The following is a 19,873-nucleotide window of genomic DNA, read 5'->3' as shown; positions in this document are numbered from 1 at the left end:
AGTGACAGAACAATATGTGTCAAAATACTTTTATTATTATTAAATAATACATTGGCATTTGTTATGAGAGCTTTTAAATGGAAAGGTATATATTGCAACAACAAAACTTGAAGGAAAAAAAGTATATTTAATAATTATACACATTACCAGGAAACTCAATATTATTAATAATATTATAGATGTCCAACAAACAAATGAATATACAAAGGATTCTTTTATTAAAAATACAAGATGATGCGTGTGCATTGTGGTGGCAGAAAAACCGGTAACAAGTGGAGGAAAACATATCTGTGGGCCAAGAATCGAAGGAGGATTCAATGTTTGGGATTTTAAGATCTCTAACATGATATTCAAAATAAAATGGCTCAAAAATTATTTAAAATTTTTAAAGTACATGCTATAACTTTATATTTCAAAAAGTAGGTGGTATAGAGTTCATACTGAAATGTGATTATGATATTAACAAAATAGTCATTACACATTACTTTCATGGACATAACATAATGTATAGTCATAATTTCCCCCATAAATGTAGGAATAATAGAGACATACAGGTGAGAAACTAATCAATATTTTTTTAAGAACTGGTTTTAAAAAAGGAGTTATTTGGGTTAAACAGTTGATCAGAAAGGGTGGTGTTTTATACAATTATACTGAATTTGTTCATATTTGTAACTTTTCAGTCGATCCAATATTCTTTGGTTTTACATGCAAAAAAACTTAAAAGCAAGGAAAACAACTCTTGCTGTACCTTTACATGTCAGAATATAAAAGATGGTCTTCATATGAGTGCTGTCGCCCTGTGCAGATAAACACATGACAGCTGTGGCTGGACTGATATTTCTTCGTAGAATCTTGACATATAAACTCAAATGCGAGATAAAAGTCAAAATTGTGAGAAATGCACTCGAGATGACCTTATTATTGTTTTATTACGCGTCTTTCATAGAGTGCCACTGCAGAACTGGTGGACTCCGCCCACAATACACGTCATCGGTGTCTGCAAACACACACACATTAGTCTATTACAGTAATAATGAGGAATAACAGTTTGTGGAGTATTGATCATACTGGACTGGAGTGCAGGAGGAGCGGTCGGACGAAGCGGAATAGACGGTAACTGCAAACTAACTAACTCCAGGTGGCAGTAGTGCAACATTCAGGCCGCGAGCTGCCATTACAATCCGAAGAAGAGGAAGAGGACTCATGGCCGCCGCCGGGCTGAAGATGTGTCTGCTGCTGCACCTGCTCGTGTTCAGCTGGTATATATTCACTATCTGGAGTAACTGCACCCTGCAGACCTCAGACAGACACCCCGGCGTGCGTTCATACGGAGGCCGCTGGAAGTATCTGACCTTCATTAATCTGGTAGGAGCAGTTCTTCACACTCACTCCACCTTTGCCTCCGCCGTCCGTTATTATGACACACCGGTGACGTCAGGCTAGCGTTTGACATTCGGGTTCAAAGCCATTCAACTCAAACAACTCAGATATACATTAAAGGTGCCCTAGAATGTTTATTTTTTATAATGTTTCCTGGGTTACCCTTATAATGTTAGTATGTTTTTTAGATAAAAAATAATCATAATTTAGAAATAAAAGGCATTTTTCCTAGCCTGCTTTTAGCCTCTGATTGGAACACTCTGTTTGAAGGGGCGTGTCTGCTGTGGGATTCAGTGTAACCGCGGCCACTGCTGTGATTGGCTGACATGCTTGCATATGAAATAGCTACGCATTACATGTGAAACTCTATGGCAAGCCGTTTTAGCTTAAATTGTACCCAGCCTTACTTGTTGTAATTTCATTTTTACTAGTAAAAATTTAATTAGAGAACTTTACAATTCAATTCGTACTAGTAGCAATTACAATTAGAGAGCTCTCTAATTCAATTCTTACTAGTAACAATTGCGATTAGAGAGCTCTCTAATTCGATTCTTACTAGTAAGAATGTAATTGCAGAGCTCTTTAATTGAATTAAAGAGCTCTGCAATTGCATTCTTACTAGTAAGAATTAAATTAGAGAGCTCTCTAAATCAGTTTTTACTAGTAAGAATTACATTAGGAGAGCTCTTTAATGCAATTATTACTAGTAAAAACTGATTTAGAGAGCTCTCTAATTCAGTTCTTACTAGTAAGAATGCAATTGCAGAGCTCTTTAATTCAATTAGAGAGCTCTACAATTCAATTCTTACTAGTAGCAATTACAATTAGAGAGCTCTCTAATTCAATTCTTACTAGTGAAAATACAATTAGAGAGCTCTCTAATTCAGCTATTACTAGTAACAATTACAATTGCAGAGCTCTCTAATTCAATTCTTACTAGTAACAATTCCAATTAGAGAGCTCTACAAATGAATTTTTACTAGTCATATGTCTCCATTGACTTCCATTCATTTTTAATTACAGAGCTCTTTAATTGAATTGTTACTAGTAAGAATTACAATTAGAGAGCTCTACAATTGAATTGTTACTAGTAAGAATTACCATTAGAGAGCTCTCTAATTCAATTGTTACTAGTAACAATTCCATTAGAGAGCTCTCTAATCCAATTATGACTAGTAACAATTACAATTAGAGAGCTCTCTAATTCAATTCTTACCAGTAACAATTTAATTGTAGAGCTCTCTAATTGAATTGTTACTAGTAACAATTACAGTTAAAGAGCTCTGTAATTGAATTATAGAGCTCTCTAATTGCATTCTTACTAGTAACAATTCAATTAGAGAGCTCTCTAATTCAATTCTTACTAGTAACAACTCAATTGCAGAGCTCTTTAATTCAATTAGAGAGCTCTCTATTTCAATTGTTACTAGTAAGAATGCAATTGTAGAGCTCTCTAATTGAATTATTACTAGTAAGAATTCCAATTAGAGAGCTCTCTAATCCAATTATTACTAGTAACAATTATAATTAGAGAGCTCTCTAATTCAGTTGTTACTAGTAAGAATGCAATTGCAGAGCTCTCTAATTCAATTACAGAGCTCTCCAATTATACATATCTTTAATTCGTTTTTTTACTAGTAAAAATTCAATTAGAGAGCTCTGTAATTGCATTCTTACTAGTAACAACTGAATTAGAGAGCTCTCTAATTATAATTGTTACTAGTAATAATTGAATTGTAGAGCTCTCTAATTGAATTATTACTAGTAAAAATGTAATTACGACGAGTAAGGCTGGGTACAATTAAAGCTAAAACGGCTTGCCATAGAAACTCTCTCCCGTACCGAATACTTTTACTACTGCTATTATACGTTTTTACGATAACAGCTATTGAGATTATTGAATCGTGAGATGTTTTTAAAGTATTTAGATCTATTCCCATCACATAAAATGTTGCCTCGATGAGCATTGAGCAGATGACAGTGTGTTGATCGCGAGAATGAAGATCTTATCATTGCAAAGCAGTTTCTGCACTCTCTCTGCTTTCACCAATGCAAACACGATGATGTAAATACAGTAAGAGCTTCGTTGTGCAGTAACGTGCGTCATTGATTTCATAACGAGTTTGGCAAGTGTCCAGATAAACTCGCGCTGTGTGGAAAGATTGTTCTTTGATCGCTTTCTGTATATAATTTGTTCACAATTTAAATACGATTATTTTCATCCTACTAAAAGAAACGATGTGAAGCTGATATTTTAGTCACTGGCTTGACTTACTGATGCATAAACAGTATTGAACGATTTTGAGAGAAAGATTACCTGTCTGAACTTGAACAATTACACATCAGAAAGTGTTGCTTGGTAGCTTGATCCGAGGCCAGCTCTGTATTGGCCCAAGTTGAGGAAACAGTCGGTGAAATGTTTGGAAATTTCCAGAGAAAATAAAATTAACCCATTGTTTCTTCAGAGGCTCAGATGAAGGAACTAAAAGATACTTTTGTGTTCATGTGTACATCCACACTGAGCACTGCCATGCTTCGGCTGCGCAGTTCCGCCTGGCATTGAGGGCTGGCATTATGCAAATATTTGGAGGCGTACATATTAATGATCCCGACTATTGCGTCACAGTCGGTATTGTGTGGAGAACCGACCGTTTTTCAGGGGTGTTTTTCATAAACGTGAATTAAATGAGAACGCGAAAACAGTCCAGTTTGAGATTCACTCTATGTCATGTCCATGCACTGAACTCTTGTTATTTGACTATACCAAGGTAAATTCAATTTTGAATTATAGGTCACCTTTAATAAAACACAAACGCCCTTTGCATAGCGCATGGCTTAATTAAAAAAAAAAAAAAAACATGTATATATTAGACCTTTAAATCGATTAAACAATTTAGCTGTATGATTATATCATCAAACTTATAGTAAAATGTTCAGACAAATGTCACTTTTATTGTTTTTGGAAGTGGCATTTCATGTTTTGCAACTTTTCAAATACTGCAATACTGTGTGAATCCATTAAACTACAACACCGTTTGACCTACAGGCTGTAGGTCAAACGGTGTTATAGTTTAATGGATTGTAATGGATGTAAACCAACTGTACATTTTTCAGATTATTAGTCTGGCATTTTTTATTATGGTGTTAATGGATTAAAATGGGCTCAGTACTGTATATAAAAAACACCAGATTAATTATCTGAAAAACAAGCCTTCTGCAATAAAAGGGATATTATTCTGAACATGTTACTATTAGTTTGATTCAATGTTAAATTGTGTAATTGATTTATAGTGCTAGCCTAATTAATATATATTTTATTTCTTGAAGTTAAGCCTTGCGCCGTGCAAAGGGTGTTTGTATATGTGTATCTGAGCTGGTTTGTGCTGAAAACATGAAATACGTAGAGTTTAATCGGTATCAAACCGAATGTCAAACGTTAAATTACCTTTACTGTGTTCATGTCACATGACTCACGTGTGTGTGTGTGTGTTGTGTTTGTGTCAGGTGCTGCAGGCGGTGTTTTTTGGATGGTGTGTGTTGGTGGACGTGACGCACATGCTGGTGCCGGTGAAACACACTCGCAGCGGGACTCCTCTGAGCCTCAGTAAAGCCAGAGACTTCTACTTCACTGCGCTGGCCTTCCCCGTCGGCACTGTGAGTACCAGTACAGGCCCAGTTTAACACACACACACACACACGTTAACACCAGTACAGGCCCAGTTTAACACACACACACATACGTTAACACCAGTACAGGCCCAGTTTAACACACACACACACGTTAACACCAGTACAGGCCCAGTTTAACACACACACACACGTTAACACCAGTACAGGCCCAGTTTAACACACACACACACATACGTTAACACCAGTACAGGCCCAGTTTAACACACACACACACACGTTAACACCAGTACAGGCCCAGTTTAACACACACACACACACACACATACGTTAACACCAGTACAGGCCCAGTTTAACACACACACACATACGTTAACACCAGTACAGGCCCAGTTTAACACACACATACGTTAACACCAGTACAGGCTCAGTTTAACACACACACACACACGTTAACACCAGTACAGGCCCAGTTTAACACACACACACATACGTTAACACCAGTACAGGCCCAGTTTAACACACACATACGTTAACACCAGTACAGGCCCAGTTTAACACACACACACACACGTTAACACCAGTACAGGCCCAGTTTAACACACACACATACGTTAACACCAGTACAGGCCCAGTTTAACACACACACATACGTTAACACCAGTACAGGCCCAGTTTAACACACACACATACGTTAACACCAGTACAGGCCCAGTTTAACACACACACACATACGTTAACACCAGTACAGGCCCAGTTTAAAACACACACATACGTTAACACCAGTACAGGCCCAGTTTAACACACACACACATACGTTAACACCAGTACAGGCCCAGTTTAACACACACATACGTTAACACCAGTACAGGCCCAGTTTAACACACACACACACACACGTTAACACCAGTACAGGCCCAGTTTAACACACACACACACAGTCACACACACACACGTTAACACCAGTACAGGCCCAGTTTAACACACACACACACACACACACACACACACACGTTAACACCAGTACAGGCCCAGTTTAACACACACACACATACGTTAACACCAGTACAGGCCCAGTTTAACACACACACACACACACACACACACGTTAACACCAGTACAGGCCCAGTTTAACACACACACACATACGTTAACACCAGTACAGGCCCAGTTTAACACACACATACGTTAACACCAGTACAGGCCCAGTTTAACACACACACACGTTAACACCAGTACAGGCCCAGTTTAACACACACACACACAGTCACACACACACACGTTAACACCAGTACAGGCCCAGTTTAACACACACACACACGTTAACACCAGTACAGGCCCAGTTTAACACACACACACATACGTTAACACCAGTACAGGCCCAGTTTAACACACACACACACGTTAACACCAGTACAGGCCCAGTTTAACACACACACACAAACGTTAACACCAGTACAGGCCCAGTTTAACACACACATACGTTAACACCAGTACAGGCCCAGTTTAACACACACACACATACGTTAACACCAGTACAGGCCCAGTTTAACACACACACACATACGTTAACACCAGTACAGGCCCAGTTTAACACACACACACACACACACACACACACACACACATACGTTAACACCAGTACAGGCCCAGTTTAACACACACACACATACGTTAACACCAGTACAGGCCCAGTTTAACACACACACACATACGTTAACACCAGTACAGGCCCAGTTTAACACACACACACACATACGTTAACACCAGTACAGGCCCAGTTTAACACACACACACACACACACACACATACGTTAACACCAGTACAGGCCCAGTTTAACACACACATACGTTAACACCAGTACAGGCCCAGTTTAACACACACACACACACACACACACACACATACGTTAACACCAGTACAGGCCCAGTTTAACACACACACATACGTTAACACCAGTACAGGCCCAGTTTAACACACACACACACACATACGTTAACACCAGTACAGGCCCAGTTTAACACACACATACGTTAACACCAGTACAGGCCCAGTTTAACACACACACACACACACACACGTTAACACCAGTACAGGCCCAGTTTAACACACACACACACACACACACACACACACACACACACACACACACACAGTCACACACACACACACACACACACGTTAACACCAGTACAGGCCCAGTTTAACACACACACACACACACACACACACGTTAACACCAGTACAGGCCCAGTTTAACACACACACACACACACACACAGTCACACACACACACACATACGTTAACACCAGTACAGGCCCAGTTTAACACACACATACGTTAACACCAGTACAGGCCCAGTTTAACACACACACACACACACACACACACGTTAACACCAGTACAGGCCCAGTTTAACACACACACACACACACACACACACACACACAGTCACACACACACACACACACGTTAACACCAGTACAGGCCCAGTTTAACACACACACACACACACACACACACAGTCACACACACACACGTTAACACCAGTACAGGCCCAGTTTAACACACACACACACACACGTTAACACCAGTACAGGCCCAGTATAACACACACACGTTAACACCAGTACAGGCCCAGTTTAACACACACATACTGGGTTCAACAGTTTAAAAATCGGGAAGATTTTTTATGTTTTTAAAAGTAATTTCTGCTCACTAAAGCTGCATTTATTTTATTTAAAAAAACAGTAATATTTTTAAATATTGACCATTCATAATATCTGTTTTCTAAGTGAATATACAGTAAAGTGTAATTTATTCCTGTGGTCAAAGCTGAGTTTCAGCATCATTACTCCAGTCTCCAGAGTCACATGATCCTTCAGAAATCACTCTAATATGAGGATCTGATGATCAAGACACATTCATTAATATTATCAGCTGAAAACAGTTTTTTGATGAATAGAAAGTTCAAAAGAACAGCATTTCTCTGAAATAGAATGTTTTGTAACATTATAAATGTTTTACTGTAAATTTTGATCAACTTAATGCATCCTTGATGAATAAAAGTGTTGATTAATATTCTAAATAAATATTCTTACTGACCCCAAACTTTTAAACGGTAGTGTTTAATGTTACAAAAGCTTTCTATTTGAGATAAATGTTGTTCTTTCTATTCATCAAATAATCCTGAAATAAAAATTGTACAGAACTGTTTTCAACATTGATGATAATCAGAGCAGAGAGTAGAGAGTATCTCTCTGTGGAAGAGAGTATCCAGGCTATTCCTTTCAGTAAATTACATTTTAAATGTTTGGCTCATTTATTCAATTATGTAAAATAATGCAGAGACATTCGAGCATGACTAGATGTGCAAATGATGTCCCTGGGTTTTTGGAAAGACCAAATACATACTGATAATATTAAAATATAATGATAAAAACATTAACTGGGTGTTTAAAAGAATTTTGAAAGTTTTATATTATTTCCCAGTGTGTGTAATCTCGTAAGTGTCTCTATAGTATGTGAATGATGACACTAAACATGGATGTTGTTTTTAGGTTCAGATGTATTCGAATGTACAGGAGAGTGTATCTTAGACTGGGTGGGCACCATTGCAGTTTTTTTTACCAATAGTCCAGTTCAATGTATTTAAAAAAAAAAAACAGTATTTCATGCATATTACAAATATTTCATGCCGTCTCAATATAAGCATCAATATGAGCTCTTAAAATAACAATAGTACGGAGCCCCCCTAGTCCCACTTTGTCAACAAAAATTTATTATAACTATCTCGTGGCCTCAAGATAGTAACTCGTGGCCTCAAGATAGAGTTACTATCTTGAGGCCACGAGATAGTTATAATAATTTTTTTTGACAAAGTCGGACTAGGGGGGCACCGTACAATAGTAATTGTTGCTTCAATGCATTTTTTTTTTTATCATTATTTTTTATAATTTATCTCAATCGTCTTGTGTTCTCTCATTTGTATCACTTATATTATATGTCGTTACTGTTTAAAACCTGAATTGGTCAGCTACTAATGTGAACTGAGTGTGTTGATCTTCCTGCAGTTTGTGTTTGCTTCGTTCTGGAGTCTCTACACGTACGACCGAGAGCTGGTGTATCCCAAAATGTTAGATGAGATCATTCCCATCTGGCTGAACCATGCAATGGTGAGAAGATTATAGAGTGCCGAAGTGATGACGTCACTTTGTAGGACAACTCGGAAGCTAGCGGCGCATGGGTTCCCTCGATCGAAAAGCTATGCATTTTCCCCATAGACTTTTGGAAAATCGCAAAAAATAAGATCTGTGTTTAACAAAGAGTTGGGACCCTTACACGTTTTGTCTATCAAGATAATCTTTACAAGTTAATCCAAAATGTATACATTTTGAAGCCTATATAAAGTTTTTAATAAACACAAGCAGACACAATAAAGTTTAAAAAAAACACAAGCAAGTTATAACTGTGTGTTCTATGTCAGTGGTGTAAACGTGAAAATATTTAGAGGCTTTGTTGACCACAGACCTTATTTCAGGCGATTTAGAAAAAAAACCATTCAAAAATCCCATAGAGTTTAGAGCGAGGGAACCGGGGGTGCTAAAATGCTAACTCACTTCCGCGTTTTGGCCTACAGAGTGATGTCGTAACTTCGGCACTCTATTGAGGTGACTCTACTGACCCTTGATTAGGGGTGTGTTGTACACACACTGAACACACAGCCTTCATCTAGAGCTCAGTTAATGACGTCTGGACATTCAATTCAATTGCGTTGTAATTCAAATAATTACATTTATTTGTATAGCGCTTTTCTCAATACACATCGTTTCAAAGCAGCTTTAGGAAATGCATTAATCCACATTACAATTTAGAGTGATCTGTTATCAGAGGTGACTCTAAGTATTTCAGAAATGTACATATACAAATCACAGTTAGCTAAAAATGTATTAATTTAAACACTGTAATAATTTAAGCACTGTAACAGTGAGCTCATTGAAGTGATGAATAGCAGATGCTGATATGTGTTCTCCTGATCTGTGTCCTCCAGCACACGGTGATCATGCCTTTGCTGCTGCTCCAGATGTTCCTGCAGAATCACACGTATCCCAGTCGCACTAAAGGGATTGCTGCGCTGGCTCTGTTTTCTGTCCTGTATTTGTCATGGTAAACCCGCTCTGCCTGCATCGCTCACACACACTGGGGCCGGTTTCACAAAGACAGACTTTGACTATGGCGTAGATAGTCAGACTTCAGATAGACATCTAAATCAGACCGTTGCACGAAGCACTGAAGACTCTGACTATCTGAAGTAGGACTGCAATGCATTCTGGGTAAAATAAGACTTTTCAAAACAAAAAACATGGCGGATCGAGTAAGCGCATTCAACCGCTCAGTGCAGTTTACCCCAGCGGGAGTTATGTGTTTGTTGGAGGAGTGTAACAGTTACAAGGAAATTTTACTTGGGAAATTTAGCGGAGAATGTAGTAACGCGGAAATGTTTAATTTGGACAAAGATTGCTCAACAGTTAACAGCGTTAATCCGACCGCTGAGCGGAGCGTTAAAGACGTACAGAAAAGATACAAAAACATTGTACAAGATGCCAAAAAATAAATATTTAAAGGAGTCATAATGTGCAATTTTCACTTTTCCATGATAATCAATGTATGTTATGATTGACTAACGATTATACATTGGCCGGGATGCCGATATTCAAAAGTGAAGCGTTTGTTTACCCCAGGGTTCTTAAACTAGCCAACGTGCACGCGCACTCAAATACGAGATTTCAATTTCTCCCCCGACTTGACGTCAAGACGGGGCCGGATATACCATATATGGACACCGCAGAGGAGGCCCGCCCTGCCCCTCTCCCCATCATATTCAGTCAAGAAAGATGCAGAAACGTAGTGCACACGTGAGTTGCTCTGTGGTTGACTGTCATAATCCACATTCTAATGTTTTTTCTTTACCCAAAACTGACCAAACTACAAGTGGATGAAATTTATTTTTAATGACGCTGTTCCAACAACCATCTCCAACTTGCTCAACGTTAGGTGTCTGCGCTAAACATTTCACAAAAGAATCTTTTACAAATTTGGGGCAATATCAGGCGAAGTTGGCAATTATGAAGTTTTCCCTCAGTGATAAACAGACTAGAAAATGATACAGCTATTATTTAATATAATCGTATATAATATAACAATGACAACATATCATTGTATTGATTTTTTTATATGATAGATAAATTTAAAAAACAGTCAAGAATTAATAAACATAAAGAAAAACATAACGTTACATGTCTGCAGATGAAATTGATTAAATATCTAAAAAACCACAACGTCAAAAAAAACGTCAAAAAAGGCAAAAACAACACATTATAGCAAACGTTAATCTCTATAACCACTGTAAGCTGAAAATAAAGTAGACTACATCTCCGTTAATGTAATCTACATTAAATTAAAGCTAAACTTATGTGGGAGAAAATAGCAAAAAAACGTTTTAGCTCGTTACTGATGTTAATGTATGTCTCAGTCAAAAAAATTGTCTTTACCATTCAGAGACATGTTGATGTAGACGTCATTCAATTGACTGTTGTTCCTCTTCCGTTTCCAGCTCTGGTTCAGAGTCTGGCTCAAACACGGTTGAATCCCGTAGGTCGCGGCCAGGTCGGGTTCATTAACAACTTGCGCCATGATCTCTTTTTGTAATGATATGCTGAAGTTACCTGCGGTGTCAAGCCCCCTCCTTCCTGCCACCAATCAACACGCCCCTCATTTGCATTATTAAAATGACCGTCCACGACAGCCAAAACCTCGCATCAGATCTCGCGAGACAATAATGCATTCAGAAATAAGGGTCAAACGAGCTCTGTGTTTATTTTTTTCCAATTTTTCTTTTTTAGAAGGGCATGAAATGACTATAATAGAGCGTGGGTATCAAAGTTAATACTACATTATGACTCCTTTAAGAGGAAATATCCAAAAACGGGAGGAGGACCCCAAGAGAAACTTAAAAACACTGAAATGGTGATGAATATATATGGTAACGGTCATTTTCCCTTTTCTTTCGGCTGTTTGTAGTGTAACTGATTGTTACTGCCGGTTGCCAAGGTAACAGAGTCTTAGACCAAAGTTAGCCTGGGGGTAAGATGTCTAATTTTTTTGGTCTAAATTAAGTAAAAATTAACTATTTTTGTGAAACAGTCTAACTTGCATTAGGCTAGTCTATGAGCACATTTTAGACTTGTCTAACACTATAGACTGGTCTATAATAGCTTTGTGAAACCAGCCCCTGGTTCTCCTCGCGTGTCCTGTCGGCACTGACGTGTGCTTCTGTCCCTCATCAGGGTGTTGTGGGTGCACCACGCCTCAGGGATCTGGGTGTACCCCATCATGGCTCACTTGAGTCCCGTGGGCCTGTGTGTGTTCCTGGGCGGCGCGTCCCTCTCCATGGCTCCTCTTTACCTGTTAGGAGAGAAGCTCAGCCGCACGATGTGGAGCTCCACAGGTGAGAGACCGACCCGCCGCTACACTGATCGGACCGGTTTACAGTCACCGCTAACGTGGGACCATTTAAAAGTTCACCCAAAAATTAAAATGTCCTGATTATTTACTAATAGCCCCCAGCTATCCAAGATGTACATGACTTTCTTTCTTCAACCAAAAAGAAATCAAGGTTAGAGGAAAACATTCCAGAATTTTTTCTAAAAGAAGCTTTAAAGGTACAATATGTAAGTTTTCTCCGACAGAGGTCGCATTTTCAAAACGATAGCAAAGAGGAAGCTTGATGACGCTACGAAGGACAGTGGGACGATGGGAGATGTTGTCTTTCCCATCCAGAGATGTGTGGAAGTCATGAATCATGTTCACGGATGGAGGCAGTGCGAGCATTGCACTCGCATTTGCGACTGAAAATAGACGTGTGAAAATAAACTGTAAAGTGCATTTAGGTGGACGTGTGCGAATAACATGTTTTTTTTTTGTTTTTTTTTACAAAAAAGTTTTTTGAACAAAGACTCTGTGCTGGACCAATGTTGTCTGTTGAAAAAAAAAATCACGTGATCCACACAAACTTGCCTTAAAGAAATGGGTTTCATAGCGCAGCGCATCATATCACTTCCCTATGCTAAACGCGTGGAAAGTGATGTCTCCTTCAAGCGCTCGCGTGGTGTCTGTCGTTGCTATGCAACCACTAACTGCGCTCTCCATGATGACGAGGAAGTATCAGCAAAGCATTAGTTGATTTCTAGCCCTTGCATTAGCTTTACTAGATATGTTTATGGAGATGTGAAATAAAAACCGCCCTGTACAGCTATGATTTCCATGTTGTCACGGAAAGGCCGAAGCTGATCGTTTTTTTGTCACATGACATGCGGTGCGCCTTGCGGCATTCTGAAAGGTTGAGATGTTTGCATCTCGCATAGAGCCTGGAAAAACGAGCGCGCCTACATTTGAAATAACGAACTTGAGCACGCTAAAGACGCGAGATGTGAACGGCCCCTTATGGCTTTGCTTGTCCACTGCCAGGTACGACTCGGCGCTTTTCCACTGCAGTTTAGAAGGCTACCGCTTCAAAGTGGGCGGGTTTAGAGATTGCTCGTTAAAGTTGCTGAAAAGCTTGATCTCTCGCTGGATCCGCTCCTCAGCTACCAACGGGAGGAACGTCTGCACCTCGTCTACTGACCAGCCATTTCTTTTTTCAAGTTTCTTTTTTTATTTTAAGTCGTTTAATAAAAATTGTGCAAACAAATAAAACTGCGGTGGCTGTTGCAGACTATTTAAATCTAGCGGTTTGGTGTCTCGTGTTGCAAATCCTCGGACCAATCAGTCATCTGTAGTGTTTTCACGTCACAGTTTAGTATCGGTACGGTGTGATTGGAACTAGTGTTGTTTTTGGCGGCCTGTTTTAATTTGAGTTTTAGTCTAGTCTTTGTGTCAAGCTGTCATTTTAGTTTTTATTCGTTTTAGTCACGTTCATACTCTTTTTAGTCTAGTCTAGTTTTAGTCGAAGAAAACGGATGACATTTTAGTCTAGTTTTAGTCGACGAAAGACATAGTCTAGTTTTAGTCAATGAAAATTGTATTTTAGTCTAGTTTTAGTCAATGAAAATTGTATTTTAGTCTCTTTTTAGTAATGCAATTCTATTTAACCAAGTCAATATAGTATTAGTACCTAGTGGTATAGACGAAACCAAAATTTTCTTTTAGCCAAACCCATTTCAAACAATCTTATCTTCTTATAGTTATCTTCTTATATTATTGTTACCTTATAGACTCAAGATTACTTCCATTCCAGACACGGAAGACGTTCTGATTTGAATTTACAAAAATTCTTCTTTATTTTACCAACCAAACATGTTAGAAGTAGCCTACACACATGATGAAATGAAAGTTTTTCCAAATGTCATTTCTTCTTTTTCTCCCAAAGACGAATCCCTTTCTCTGTGTCAGACTTAACTTTGTTTGTTGTCGTTTATGCTAACGCCTGTTTCACACATACTCCGGTTGCAGTGCGTATTTCTTCCCGCACCCATAGAGCCTATGGTTAGAGCGCTCACACCGCACGCGGATGCGGTCCGGCAAGGAGCGGTGCGTGCATAACAGCAGAGCAGAGATCTACACAGTTCCTCAACAACGCGACATAATTGATGTAGGCTAAAAATATTGATTTGAAATAAAAAATAGAGAATAAAGGTTGTGATTCAGTGGTACAGCCGTAGATCAGTTGCGCACTGCAAACGGAGCACATGTGAAAGCACAATAGCTCGTGCTGCTCCTGCATACACACCGCAACACGCACCGCATAAGCACTACACACGGAGTATGTGTGAAACAGCCGTAACTCACGCAGCTGCATCTTCTAAATAATGCCGCGAGTGGGGCTTGAGGATGTGAAGTCGCCTGCGTCTGCGCAGTGCGATCTGATGCAGCCCCTGAAGTGACACACGAAACAGAAATGCTGCATAATAATAATGCAAGTTAACGAGACGAAATAACGTATAACATTTCATCTCGTTTTGGTCAACGAAAATGAAGAGACATTTTAGCATAGTTTTTATTTTGTAAACCACATTTAGTCTCGTTTTTATTCGTCAACAATATTGCATTATACATAGTCATCGTCACATGACCAGCATTTACGTTGCGTCTCGTTTTCGTCACATGATAAAGGTTCGTTGACGACGATATTTAGTCATAATTTTCGTTGACGAAAGCAACACTAGTTGGAACCTCAACAGAGGCAGCGTGCTGCCATTCAAAGCGAGCCGCACCAGTCAGTGGAGAAGCGCAGCCGAGCCGCACCAGTCAGTGGAGAAGCGCAGCCGAGCCGCACCAGTCAGTGGAGAAGCGCAGCCGAGCCGCACCAGTCAGTGGAGAAGCGTAGCCGAGCCGCACCAGTCAGTGGAGAAGCGTAGCCGAGCCGCACCAGTCAGTCGAGAAGCGCAGCCGAGCCGCACCAGTCAGTCGAGAAGCGCAGCCGAGCCGCACCAGTCAGTCGAGAAGCACAGCCGAGCCGCACCAGTCAGTGGAGAAGAGCAGCCGAGCCGCACCAGTCAGTGGAGAAGCAGCCGAGCCGCACCAGTCAGTGGAGAAGAGCAGCCGAGCCGCACCAGTCAGTGGAGAAGCGCAGCCGAGCCACACCAGTCAGTGGAGAAGCGCAGCCGAGCCGCACCAGTCAGTGGAGAAGAGCAGCCGAGCCGCACCAGTCAGTGGAGAAGCGCAGCCGAGCCGCACCAGTCAGTGGAGAAGGGCAGCCGAGCCGCACCAGTCAGTGGAGAAGAGCAGCCGAGCCGCACCAGTCAGTGGAGAAGCGCAGCCGAGCCGCACCAGTCAGTGGAGAAGGGCAGCCGAGCCGCACCAGTCAGTGGAGAAGAGCAGCCGAGCCGCACCAGTCAGTGGAGAAGCGCAGCCGAGCCGCACCAGTCAGTGGAGAAGCGCAGCCGAGCCGCACCAGTCAGTGGAGAAGAGCAGCCGAGCCGCACCAGTCAGTGGAGAAGCGCAGCCGAGCCGCACCAGTCAGTGGAGAAGGGCAGCCGAGCCGCACCAGTCAGTGGAGAAGAGCAGCCGAGCCGCACCAGTCAGTGGAGAAGCGCAGCCGAGCCGCACCAGTCAGTGGAGAAGCGCAGCCGAGCCGCACCAGTCAGTGGAGAAGCGCAGCCGAGCCGCACCAGTCAGTGGAGAAGCGCAGCCGAGCCGCACCAGTCAGTGGAGAAGCGCAGCCGAGCCGCACCAGTCAGTGGAGAAGAGCAGCCGAGCCGCACCAGTCAGTCGAGAAGCGCAGCCGAGCCGCACCAGTCAGTGGAGAAGCGCAGCCGAGCCGCACCAGTCAGTGGAGAAGCGCAGCCGAGCCGCTCCAGTCAGTGGAGAAGAGCAGCCGAGCCGCACCAGTCAGTGGAGAAGAGCAGCCGAGCCGCACCAGTCAGTGGAGAAGCGCAGCCGAGCCGCACCAGTCAGTGGAGAAGCGCAGCCGAGCCGCACCAGTCAGTGGAGAAGCGCAGCCGAGCCGCACCAGTCAGTGGAGAAGCGCAGCCGAGCCGCACCAGTCAGTGGAGAAGCGCAGCCGAGCCGCACCAGTCAGTGGAGAAGCGCAGCCGAGCCGCACCAGTCAGTGGAGAAGCGCAGCCGAGCCGCACCAGTCAGTGGAGAAGCGCAGCCGAGCCGCACCAGTCAGTGGAGAAGCGCAGCCGAGCCGCACCAGTCAGTGGAGAAGCGCAGCCGAGCCGCACCAGTCAGTGGAGAAGCGCAGCCGAGCCGCACCAGTCAGTGGAGAAGCGCAGCCGAGCCGCACCAGTCAGTCGAGAAGCGCAGCCGAGCCGCACCAGTCAGTGGAGAAGCGCAGCCGAGCCGCACCAGTCAGTGGAGAAGAGCAGCCGAGCCGCACCAGTCAGTGGAGAAGCGCAGCCGAGCCGCACCAGTCAGTGGAGAAGCGCAGCCGAGCCGCACCAGTCAGTGGAGAAGCGCAGCCGAGCCGCACCAGTCAGTGGAGAAGCGCAGCCGAGCCGCACCAGTCAGTGGAGAAGCGCAGCCGAGCCGCACCAGTCAGTGGAGAAGAGCAGCCGAGCCACACCAGTCAGTGGAGAAGCGCAGCCGAGCCGCACCAGTCAGTGGAGAAGAGCAGCCGAGCCGCACCAGTCAGTGGAGAAGAGCAGCCGAGCCGCACCAGTCAGTGGAGAAGAGCAGCCGAGCCGCACCAGTCAGTGGAGAAGCGCAGCCGAGCCGCACCAGTCAGTGGAGAAGCGTAGCCGAGCCGCACCAGTCAGTGGAGAAGAGCAGCCGAGCAGCCGAGCCGCACCAGTCAGTGGAGAAGAGCAGCCGAGCCACACCAGTCAGTGGAGAAGAGCAGCCGAGCCACACCAGTCAGTGGAGAAGCGCAGCCGAGCCGCACCAGTCAGTGGAGAAGAGCAGCCGAGCCGCACCAGTCAGTGGAGAAGAGCAGCCGAGCCACACCAGTCAGTGGAGAAGAGCAGCCGAGCCACACCAGTCAGTGGAGAAGCGCAGCCGAGCCGCACCAGTCAGTGGAGAAGAGCAGCCGAGCCGCACCAGTCAGTGGAGAAGAGCAGCCGAGCCGCACCAGTCAGTGGAGAAGAGCAGCCGAGCCACACCAGTCAGTGGAGAAGCGCAGCCGAGCCGCACCAGTCAGTGGAGAAGCGCAGCCGAGCCGCACCAGTCAGTGGAGAAGCGCAGCCGAGCCGCACCAGTCAGTGGAGAAGAGCAGCCGAGCCACACCAGTCAGTGGAGAAGCGCAGCCGAGCCGCACCAGTCAGTCGAGAAGCGCAGCCGAGCCGCACCAGTCAGTGGAGAAGAGCAGCCGAGCCACACCAGTCAGTGGAGAAGCGCAGCCGAGCCGCACCAGTCAGTGGAGAAGCGCAGCCGAGCCGCACCAGTCAGTGGAGAAGCGCAGCCGAGCCGCACCAGTCAGTGGAGAAGCGCAGCCGAGCCGCACCAGTCAGTGGAGAAGCGCAGCCGAGCCGCACCAGTCAGTGGAGAAGAGCAGCCGAGCCACACCAGTCAGTGGAGAAGCGCAGCCGAGCCGCACCAGTCAGTGGAGAAGCGCAGCCGAGCCGCACCAGTCAGTGGAGAAGAGCAGCCGAGCCGCACCAGTCAGTCGAGAAGCGCAGCCGAGCCGCACCAGTCAGTGGAGAAGCGCAGCCGAGCCGCACCAGTCAGTGGAGAAGCGCAGCCGAGCCGCACCAGTCAGTGGAGAAGCGCAGCCGAGCCGCACCAGTCAGTGGAGAAGCGCAGCCGAGCCGCACCAGTCAGTGGAGAAGAGCAGCCGAGCCGAGAAGCACATTTATGGACTTCCAAAGAATATACCCATTGACTCCCATTATAAAGCTTGGAAGAGCCAGGACATTTTTTAATATAACTCTGGTTGTGTTCGTCTGAAAGAAGAAAGTCATATACACCTAGGAAGACTTCAGGGTCAGTTAATCATGGGCTAGTTTTCATTTTTGGGTGAACTATCCCTTTAAGATGCAGCCAGGAGCGTTTGCACTGTGCTGCTCCTCCACACAGCGGGCGCTTCTTGCTGTAGTGCATGCTGGGAAGCTCACGCTGGTGAACTCAACCGTCTCGCATCGCACAGCTGGACCGAGGCAGACATTTGTAGTTGTGTATTATTATTATTATTATTATTATTATTCAGAAAATGACTGATTGTTTCGCTGAGACCCTTGTTTGTCAGCTGAGGTCATGTGGAGCCCTTTAAAGCTCCTAAATATGGATTTTGGACCGTCGAAAATGGCCTATGGTGATCCCCGTTCACTTGCATTAGATGCGGAAACATCCTGAAATGGTTTCCTTAATTGTCTTCGTGTGAAGAAAGGGTCATGTACATCCGGGATGGCCTGGGGTGAGCAAATAATCAGGACATTTTTAACTATTCCTTTAACCTGAATATCCAGCTAACTATATTTGTTGTCATCACAGAGTGTGGTAGATTGTGTATGTTATTATTATGATCCATACTGACAGTAGTTTTTCTCTAAAAGGGAATCAGAAGAAGAAAAAGAAGTAAATGTCTACTGGAAAACACGTTAACTATGTGGATCTCAATACCAGCCAAACAAAGGGAACAATGAAGAGCTGACGTGTGTTCTACAAGAGGGGCTTGATTCGCCCTCGCAAACATACAGACGCATCAATACACACATACTGTACACTAATAGTTTTATTCATTTTTTTTGTGATAATGAAAATCAGTTGCACTCACAAATTAAAATGCTGTTTTGTTTTTAAATAATATACTTTATTTTATAATTTTCAAGCCTGTGAATAATATCCCAGAATGCTGTTGTTCAGTGGTTAAGGGACAGCTAGTACCGAGCACTTTTCCCTTCTCAGATTCATAATTGTTTTTTTATGGACAAAAAAAGCTTGAGCTGGTGACCAATTAATATAAAATAGTTTTTCTATGTAGTTTGTCAAATTGTGCAGTTGCGTCTAACGCAAGCATTAGGAGGTGTTTGGATATCGATGAGGCGAGGGCTCCCGAATGACCCCTGATCCTGGGTGAACTCAGGTAATCTCGCTAGCGAAGCCCTTAATGTGATTTCCCGGCTTGACCGAGAGTTTGATGATGGACTTTATTGGAAACAAGTCAACCCAAGTAATCTGGCACATTTCATCCACATCCAGAGAAGTGGCTCTGCAGTAATGCTTCTGAAAACATCATCATCTTTGAGGCCTATCATTCGGAAAATGTTTTTAATTGTTTTGTCGACATGTTATTAATCAGAATAGTGTGTCATTGTCATTACAGTGTATTACACTGTGTTTTTAAATGCATGTAATCTTAACTTGTTTGCATTAATCAAAAACACCTGTTGTAGAAACACCGGTTTAGGTGAACCGAGTTGACG

General features: G+C 43.2%; 1 protein-coding gene across 1 annotated transcript; it reads left to right on the top strand.

The window, feature by feature from the left end:
- Positions 1-1,197: 1,197 nt before the first annotated feature.
- adtrp1 (androgen dependent TFPI regulating protein 1) lies at positions 1,198-19,142 on the top strand. Its single transcript, XM_056259069.1, has 6 exons — positions 1,198-1,368; positions 4,888-5,037; positions 9,086-9,187; positions 10,063-10,178; positions 12,359-12,519; positions 19,004-19,142. Exons 1-6 carry the CDS (start codon positions 1,207-1,209, stop codon positions 19,027-19,029), a joined length of 717 nt encoding a protein of 238 aa, XP_056115044.1. The 5' UTR covers positions 1,198-1,206; the 3' UTR covers positions 19,030-19,142.
- The last annotated feature ends 731 nt before the right edge of the window (positions 19,143-19,873 follow it).

The sequence above is a fragment of the Rhinichthys klamathensis genome, unplaced genomic scaffold (assembly GCF_029890125.1).
Source record: "Rhinichthys klamathensis goyatoka isolate OS25496 unplaced genomic scaffold, OSU_Roscu_1.1 h1tg000163l_1, whole genome shotgun sequence".
Classification (NCBI taxonomy): Eukaryota; Metazoa; Chordata; class Actinopteri; order Cypriniformes; family Leuciscidae; genus Rhinichthys; species Rhinichthys klamathensis.
This window is presented reverse-complemented; position numbering and strand designations above follow the sequence as displayed.